This window comes from Trachemys scripta, chromosome 9 (genome assembly GCF_013100865.1).
Source record: "Trachemys scripta elegans isolate TJP31775 chromosome 9, CAS_Tse_1.0, whole genome shotgun sequence".
Taxonomy (NCBI): domain Eukaryota; kingdom Metazoa; phylum Chordata; order Testudines; family Emydidae; genus Trachemys; species Trachemys scripta.
Genome location: NC_048306.1, coordinates 4,284,836 through 4,294,135, shown reverse-complemented (window position 1 = coordinate 4,294,135; position 9,300 = coordinate 4,284,836). Strand labels below are relative to the sequence as shown.

Genomic DNA, 9,300 nt, shown 5'->3' with positions numbered 1-9,300 from the left:
CCCAGGCCCAGCCCCCCTGCACCTGGCCGGGGCTGCGCTGTCCGCAGAGGGTCGGAGCCAGCCGGGAGGCAGCGCCTCCAGCCCGGGGGTGGTGCCGGGGGAGGGCTGGCGGGGCCAGGGCGGCTGCAAGCGAGCGAAGTCCCCGGCGCGGCGGCCAATGAGCTTAGCGGAGGGGGCGGGCCGGGGAAAAGTTTGCCGGGAGCCAGTGGCGGCGCCGGCTGGCCGGGCCAATCAGAGCGGGGCAGCCCGGCTGGGAGCGCCCGAGACCGGGCCGCCTGCCTGCGCCAGCCGGGGGAGCCGGGCAGCCGCCGAGCGCGGGCGGGGAGGAGCCGGGGCCCGGCCGGGCGGCGATGAGCGCCCGCGGGCGGCTGTAGAGAGGATGGCCGGGGGCGCCCTGCACCTGGCCCTGCTGGCCGCGATCTGCCTGCGGGGCTGGGGCCAGCCCGACGCCACCTGCCAGCGCGTCCGCGCCGCCTTCCAGCTGCTGCAGCCCGGAGCCAAGGGGGTGCCCGAGAGCCCGGTGGCAGGTGAGCCGGGGCCAGCCGGGCGGGGGGTGACAGGTGCGAGCGGCCCCGGGGCCCCCCAGAGGCGGCTGCAGCCAGCGAGCCCCGGCGGGCTTGTGCGCCCCGCTGGGGGCTGTGAGCGGAGCTCGGCGGCCCCAGGGAGGCGGCGGTAGCGGCCCTGGAGAGCTCGGGGAGCAGCCGGGCCATCCACGTCCCCTCGGGCCTGCGGGCGCCTGGCTGCGGGGAAAGTTGGTGGAAGTCGTCTCCGGTCCCCTCCCGCGGGCTCGCAGCGCTGGCGGGGTCGGGGTCAGTGCCCGTGTGCCTGGCTCGGCTCGGGGCTCGGGCTCTCTGAGCGCTCGGCTAATGACTGGGGGCCAGACGCGCCCCGGGGACAGTCCCCTTACCCCGGGGGACGGGGTTAGCCCCTGGCTTTGGGTCTCTTCCCCGCCCCGCTGACTCCCTGCAGCCTGGGCTCGGGGCTGACAGCAAGGGCTGACAGCGGCTGGGTTGCTTCTCCGGCCGGGTGCGTGGCTGTCCAGCCGCTGGTCCCGGTGCGGGATCCCTCCCGCACGGCCGGCGGCAAACGCGCTGCTGGGTCCGGACCGCGCTGGGCTGCTCAGAGAAGACGCGGCGTGTCGCTGCGGGAGTGAATTCGGTGCTCGGGGAAGTGCGGGTGGAGGCGGGAAGGAGAAGGGTTTCCCCGCGTGCGCTCAGCCCCGCACCGCAGCCCGGGGTCCCTACCCTGGCTAGCTCCTTACCCCGGAGTCACACCGCGCCGGCGGGCTCGGGCAGGCGCGGGGCAGGGGGAGCGCTCCCCCTGGAAGAGCGAATTGGGGATGGACCTGACCCGGAGCGGCGCAGCGTGCCCCGAGCTCCCCCGGCACCTTGCAGCCCTCCAGCCCCGGCTGGGAACCCGCCACGCTCACTTCCACCCGTCTCGCCCGATCCCATCCCGCCTGGTCTCCCTGGCCGGCTCAGACGCTCCGGGCGGGCGGGGGGACGGTAGTCTCCAGGCCCAGACTGTTTGCCATCTGGGCTTTTGCTTTCCATTTTTGGGGTTGACTAGAGAGTGCGGGGGGCGGAAAGCAAAGGCGCCCTGCTCTAGAAAATGCCTCTAGGACAAGTACACGAGATGAGGAATTGCTAGTTCCCTTCACGTGGGCTGCTGCCGATCTCTGACACTTACAGAAAACGGGGACACCCAACTCCCCACGTTCTTACTGGGCCGTGCGTATTGTGGGGCCGGGTGAATATAGACAGGGGTGACCGGTGAAGAATTGCATTGTCTGTGGCTTTCTGCAGTGTCCTACCTATTCTGCGACATCCTTTCCTGCGCGGAGCAATGTATTGTGATGGAGAGGAGATCGCTTTGATTTCCCTGCTGCAGTTCACAAACTCTGGGAGGAAAAAACAGACTCTTGAAAAGCTTTCTTCACTGCATATACAGTGTACACAACCTCAGTTTTTGACAAGCACCGCAGAAAAAGCCAATGTCAAGTGTGTTGATACAGACAGGAAGAGGAGAAAAAGAATGAAAACCCGCGGAAAGGGTTCATCGGTATTTCCGAGTTCTGTGGTGATGCAGAATTCTATCGTAGCCAGGGTGTAATGACTTCTCTCGTGTAACTTCAAATGGAATAACTATGGTATAGTTTGTTGCTGTTATTTAATAACTTGCAGCTCTGGTCTCCTGCTATGTGCTCGTTTTTAAACAGCAGCGACCACTTAGCTCTTACCGTTCATATGCAACAGCACCCTAAAAATGCATTCCTAATGATGTTGAACTGGGTCAAAAGAAAGACTTTAAATAATTGTCATAAAGCGGAATTAGTGATAGATGAGCATTTTTTTTAAAAAAAGCTCTTTTATTTAGGGAGGATTTGGATTAACTGTTAATGATGGCTATTCATCTCTTCTTTACCCAAATCTATTTCATAGACTCATAGACTTTAAGGTCAGAAGGGACCATTGTGATCATCTAGTCTGACCTCCTGCACAACGCAGGCCCCAGAATCTCACCCACCCACAAACACTGAACAGCATAAAAACCAGGTGTCAAATTAGTCCCTCTGCAGAGTAACTTGCTGCAACCAGAAGGCGACACTGGGCTCCAACATGATGAACAGAACCCTTAAAAGTCACAGGGTCTGTGGTGCTCTGGGGCACCCTGTATCTTAGTAGTACCCAGTCACATCTCCAGAGGTATGGAACCTGTCGTCATGCTTCGTCTATAAGAATGTTTGCTAGGTGGCAGCTTGGTACATAAAATCAGTCCCCGGGAGGAAATCTTTATTCGCAAAGCATCAGTAAGGTTAGCCCTGTCATCCCTTCTTTAAGCTGTAGGCAGAGCTCAGTTTTGAAAAATCAGACTTAGCACATGGTCAGGTTATAATGTGACCTACCGATTTCTGATACTTCAAATGGATAGAAAGAGCTAATGGAGAAGGGGGCCTCTTGTTGAAAGCAATGAGTGTTTCTCCAGTGGTTTTGGTTAGCATCAGGATTCAGGCCCCAGTTCAGCGACGTGCTAACATACATGCCTGACGTTGAGGGTGTGAATTGTCCCACTGAGGTCAATGGGCCCTTAAAGTTAGGGGCATCCACGAGGGGCCTAAACCCAGAACATTTACATCTTCAAGGTGGCTACTATGAATGCATGGGGAACTCCTTCTCAAAGCACTTCCTATGGACTCTTGCTGTGCGGTGTGCAGTCCAGGCCGGCAAGAGAAATTGTAAACCGTGTGAAGCTGCACATGAGGGGCCGCGGATGCATTTTAGTGCTTACATACAGATCTACACAATCAGATCAGTGCCGGCCTAAAGTAGAAGGGCTGTAGCATACCTTTGTCTGAACATGTTGTATTAGTATGTGATAGACCTTTATAGGTACGAAAGAGCTGTTACAACCCACAGGGTACGTTGTACAGTTGCAAAATGCCTGGGTATTAGTTACAGATAATGGCTGCAGAGGGCATGTTATTCTCCCTCTCAACTCTTGCACTTTGAGAAGTCTCGCTTCAATTTTTTTTATCTTTAAAAAAAAAAAGTGAATGGAAAAAAACTGAAATTCACACTCTTTAAAGTCCCACTTTAACGCTCTCAAAGCCAGTCTAGCTCTCTACTTGTCCGCACATAAGGTTTGCTACCTGTATGGTTCCCCAAACCACAATAGCAGACCTTAAAATATTGGAGCTAAAATATGATGATTATTGTATTACAATAGCGCTCTTGTGCTAGGCAGCATACAGACATATGGCAAAGAGACAGTCCCTGCCCGAAAGAGTTTACAATCTAAGCATAAAAGACAAGAGACTCCAGGTGCAAACAGTAATCGGATAGGGGAGCGCAAGGGAACCATGGGATGGTCCTGAGCAGCATGATAAGCAGTGGTCACAAATAAAAATGCTCCTTATGTTTATATAGCACCTTTCACTGAGAGTCTCATCGCACTGGCTGTACTATAGATATAAGAATGGCTTCACCCGTCTCTGAGATGCAGAATACTTCACAAGCATTTGGGACAGGAAGTGGAGGAGAATACATGCGTGTCTCGTTTGAGACTTCAGAGTATTGGGCTTAACCTCTTGTGAGTTCTGAGTCTTAGCTAGACAGACCTTTGTCATTTTTCAACAATCTCTTAAATGAGTGATAGTCACTGGGGAGAACATAGACCCAAGTACTGGTGGGGTCAGGACATGTTTTCTCTCCTGTCCCCCTCTCCTACTTTCCCCCTTTCCCAGATTTTTGTGCTGTCCTGTTGATGTTCCCTTCAGAACAGCTGCCTGCCTGCCTCCCTCGCTTTTTCATGCAGTTGCACCTTTTGAGGGCGTGTGTTTATATGCCATGCATGACTATAAATGAATTTAGGACCTCTTTTTATATTTTCTAGTCAGAAACCATATTTGTTTGAATGGCACTTTCCTGCAAGTACTTAAAGTTAATTATCTGCATCCAGTAGGTATAATCTGGCTGACAGGCAGGGCTTTGCACATCCAGCGAACTCTCTGAAGTGTGCTAAAATGAGTTTATACAGATAACAAACGTGTGGTGGGTAGACAGATAAAGTAGAGCGGGCTGCAGCAGCTAAGACTGGGGCAGAGAAGCAAAGTCTGTTAAAGAGGAAAACTCTCCCCCAAAGTTTGCGTGTGATGGAGAGTAAAGAGAGCTGCCGTTCTGAGCCCAACTCTGAGCCTTAATCAAGCAAAACTTCCCACTGAAGTCAATGGGAGTTTCGTTTGGGGAATTTGGCTCTTAGGTGTTAGACTGCTGTCTTAAACCAATCAGATGCTTGGGAATTGATGGGGAGGGGCTGAGGGTTCCTCCTTCCCTCCCACACTGTCCAACCCTGACATTGTCATGCAGTGGGCAGATTTCTTCCCTCCCCCACCCCCTTGGCAAGTGAAAGACCAGTCAGCCAGGAAAGAAGTGTTGAAGGGAGTGATGAGTTGTAGCTCCAAATGGTCTCCGTCAGGGAGATAAGTTATGTGGTCCCAAAGATGGCTGCCTGGTGCTATAAAAATCTGGCATCTGCATAAGGGGCTTCCCGAAAGGAAATCTCATTGCAGCAAACCTCCTGGGGCTGGGGAGCTTTCGGCAGCCTGAGAAACCTCCCCTTTCTAGCAGGAGATGAGAGGACTCCCATCTGGCCCTCTTTCCACTGGGGAGCTGTGTGGCATGTGATTCCAGTCAGCTGTGTGACCCCAGTGGTGTGGGAAGAGGAAAGGACCAAACCCAGTCTCAGGATTGGGTGAATGCCAGGAGAGGGGTGTTTAGTGTCCCCTGCAGTTCCCTAACATCCCGGTGCAGAGCTGGGTTGTATTTTGTTCTTCTGCGGCAGGATGAACTTTCCCTGGACAAGTTGGCTTTGAGGCCTTATGCCACAGATATGGATGCAAAATTGGTTCATAAAGTTCTTCCTATATATATTGCTCGGTGAGCAGGCATTCTCCCCAAACACAGTTTACATGCTTATAGAGTCTAAACTTGCCCCCTTTCTGCAGGTTGAGTTTATTAATAATGAAATCAATCAATAAATAAAGTTCAGGTCTTTCATGCTTCCCAGGCTTGGCTGCTCCTAGAGTTCCTCCCTCCAGACTGCTCAGCCCTGACGCTAGATCCTCTTTCCCCAAAGAGCCCCTTCCACCTCCCTTATACTCGGGGGGAGGGGGGGGAGTAAGGAGCCATTTACCTTGGTGAGTCTGCAGAATCTGCTTAACTCTTTACGCGCTGGACCAGTAACTGCTAACAGAGTGGGTGTTTACTGGAAACACTGCCCACTTCTTACAATCACAAAGTTATAACTTAGCAGCTGTAAAATGGATTTTCTATATGCCTAAGTACAGAAGCTGGATCATAATTCAAGTAATGACTATTTGCTTAGACTTTGGATCTGACCCATATTGGATGCCTCTAAGAGTAATGACACTTCAGAGCATCCTCTGCTTCTAGTGCCAGCTGCATAAATCTCTGTAATAGGGGAAACATCACTCAAGTAGTATTTTCTAGCCTTCTGTTTATTGCTTTTTTTCCCCTTCGTACATCTGTCAATTAATTAAAAAAACACCACCACAAGTTCTGAAATTCCCCGTCACAAGTCACCAGAAACTGCCTATTTACGTTTAATATCAACTTAGAGAAATTGAGTATTTAAATAACTTACCTAAAACACATGTTTAGAGCAAACCAGAAACAATGATTTCTAGGAACTTCGCTTGGCTTTATGAGCAGTTGTATCTCATGGCAGACATAGGAGAAATACTGTGGTGTTAATACTTCAGGGTACTTAATGTTACAGGCCCGGGGTCTCTGGATCCATTGTCACTTTGGAGGAGTGCCGTGAAGGTACAGGTGTCCATGCACGTAGCTCTAGTTCCAGGATCACACTCTGGAAATGTAAATAAGTTACCCGTTGTAACTTGACTACCTCTCAGGAAACAGAAGCAATATTAATTGAAGGCATCCATTAGAGAGCAGAATGGTGGACTAAGCTTCCGAATGGCATTATGTTTTCTGTGATGCCAGAGCATGCAATGGCGTATTTGATAGCACTTAGAGACCCTCCTGACCTAGCTACCATCAAAGAGAGTTTATTACTCAAGGGAGCAGCATGGAGTAATTTATGCCAGAATTTAGATTTGATTTAGAGAAGAATTTTTTTTTACGAATGGGGGAGTGAGGGGTCAGCATTGAACACTGGGGCCTCTTCAGAAAATCTTAAGATGCCAAATGAATTTTTCTCTGATGTAGAGATATTTTTAAAGATCTTTTTGAAACAAACATTGAATCCAAAAACATGAGCTGATGTGGAATTCTGTGCTGGGATAACTTACATCACTGTACATAAAACAGTAATAAGTAAATTAATTCTTTCTTCTACTATCTTTGTTTAGCTCTTCCTTTGTCATTTGTGTGTCTATTTCTCTCTCTCTCTCTCTCTTCCAAGAGTTACTTGGATTCTGTTTCTTGCAGTATTTTTTTTTTTTAACCTTTCAGGTCAGTTTGTGGATAAGTTGGTAGATTGGAAACTTATGCCAATATTTTCCAATGTGAGGGTCTGAAGTTAGACTCCTAAAGCCATATGTAGGCACCTCAATAGAAGTGGTCTAATCATTCTTTTTTTAGTGCTGAGCACCCGTAGCTCCTAGTTACATCAATGGGATTTGTGGGTGCCTAAGTCAAACCATTTTTATATAGGTGCCTAAATATGCCTTTAGCTGTGGTACCCAGGTTAGAAAGCTTTGCCTTTGGTAACCAATGCTGTGTTAGAACATCATCCTGTAGCCCCCCACAGGAGCTGTGCCTGCTTAGTAAATTATGTAAATGACTGAATCTGCATGTTTCATCCAGTTGGGTCTGAGTGTTTAGACTCACATTCTGCAAAACCAGAACTCGTTTGATCTTTCCAGGCAGAGAGAGGTCTGCTTCCTGCCCCCCGTAGAAATGACTTTTTCTGACTCCTGTGAAATTTGCTTGGGAATCTTGCCTTTCCTTGCGTGCTGCCGGCAATCTTAGTACAGACACAAGATGTGGGAGGTTAAGCCCGTTGGTTAGAAAACAGAACGTGGCTTTCTAAAAATGTAATGGCCCAGATCTTCTCCCAGTTCTGGTGCAGCTTGCGAACTTTCCTAGTTATCATCCCTGGGTGGGTGCTCAGTGGAAAGAGGGGGGACTTTCAGCCATATGTATCTCACGGGCACAGCTTCTCAAAATTGTGCAGGGGAATGGTTCCTCTTTCCTGCGATCCCTTTGCCTTGGCCATCCTGGCACAAGGCATGCTGCCATTACATCCCTTGGTGGGCCTCGGCCGGCCCCTGACCTCTCTATCAAGTCACCTGTGATGGAGTCAGCACTAACTCCATTGGGCGTTCTCTTGTGGCTTTAACAATGGCTGTCCCATGGAGGCACTCTCCTTAGGCATCCTCCCAAAGCAACAGAGCTCGGATGTTAGGGAGACCTTCGGTGAGCTCTGTGGGAAGGGGATGGAGTTGCATTGGGCCCCCTCCCATTCCTCTGGTGGTTTTAGGGCCATAAGAGTGGGATTTTTGCTCAACCCCCTTCCCCCCTGCAGTATGCTGTGAAGTGGGATGGAAGGGTGGAATCCTCACCTTCCCAAGAGTGAGGGAGTGGGAGAGTCTCTGTCTTGTTCCATGTAAAGGCTGAGGAAAGTCTGGCTAGAAATATTCATGAGTGATTACATTGTCTTCCCCTCCCTTCATGGAATTCAGTTTCCAATGCTCCTAGGTCCTTCCCTTTGAGAGAGGCAAGCACAGAGGAACTCGGAGGAGATTAACACCTGGCTTCCTGGAGTAAGGTATTAAAAGTGGCACGCTGAATGGAAAGCCTGGGTTTGTGGGCACTGGAACGGAGCCGGGGAACAGCTTTAAACCAATGTTTCCTGTTGGCCTTCTGCGCCATCGCTCAAGGGGGTGCTTGCTTTGTACCTTACGTCTCCTTTTTTAAAAATCTGAGTAGGACTAATGATGCTTTTCCATTTAGACTAGCACGATCGTTTAAGATCTTAGTTTACTGGAGAATTGAGTTTCTGTTCTTAATTATTTCAGGCCTGCAAGTTGCTCTCTTGATAGTAAAGAGCAGGAGCAGAACCCTAGAATTTAGTAACCTCCTAAGGCAATCATTTTATAGTGAGATCATTTCCCCCCCCGGGGTTAATTTTAACAACATCCTGAATAGTGTTGTTCTGAGACTTTCTGATGCCTCCAGGACACTGTGTGTCTGTGTAATTAAAATACATATGTTGTGTACACACGTCTGTAAGTCAAACTCTATGTTCTTGAAGGTGTAATTTAAAATGAGCATGGGCTATTGTTGAGTAGAGAAACATAAAATCAATTTACTTATGTCTTCTTTATAACCTCTCATTAAAAATGCTTTTTATAGCACTGTCATATTGTTGTGTGCCCAACTTGGCAAGACTTGAATAAGAATCCAGTGTCAGACAGCCCTGCGAAAGAGAAGCTGGTGCAGAGAGTAATGGATAATAAATATCCCATGTGGTACCCATACTGTTCTGATTTTAATCACCTGTTCAGTGAGGTTGGTTTATAATTTATATCTTTTTAATTAGGTTTAAAAACAAACAAACAGATAAATGGGCACTTGACCTGCTTTCTGAACAGCTGCATTTCCCTTCTCCTCACAATGTCAAGCATTAATATTCAGTGACAGATGCTGAATCCCTTTCTCAGGCGGTTTAAATAACTTTTTATTAAACATAAAATATTGCACTGGCAAGGGGAAAAAATATCCAAACATAAGTTGTTAAAAGTGTGAGCCAGGT

The 9,300-nt window shown here is 49.5% G+C and overlaps 1 protein-coding gene across 2 annotated transcripts in view; it reads left to right on the top strand.

Moving 5' to 3' along the window:
* Window positions 1–357: 357 nt before the first annotated feature.
* The window catches only part of GPC3 (glypican 3), a 262,387-nt gene continuing 253,444 nt past the window's right edge, over window positions 358–9,300 (top strand). For both annotated transcript variants that reach the window (XM_034782132.1, XM_034782133.1), the window contains exon 1: window positions 358–527. In XM_034782132.1, the coding sequence (XP_034638023.1) occupies window positions 380–527 (148 nt within the window). In that variant the 5' untranslated portion in view covers window positions 358–379. The remainder of the gene's footprint in view (window positions 528–9,300) is intronic.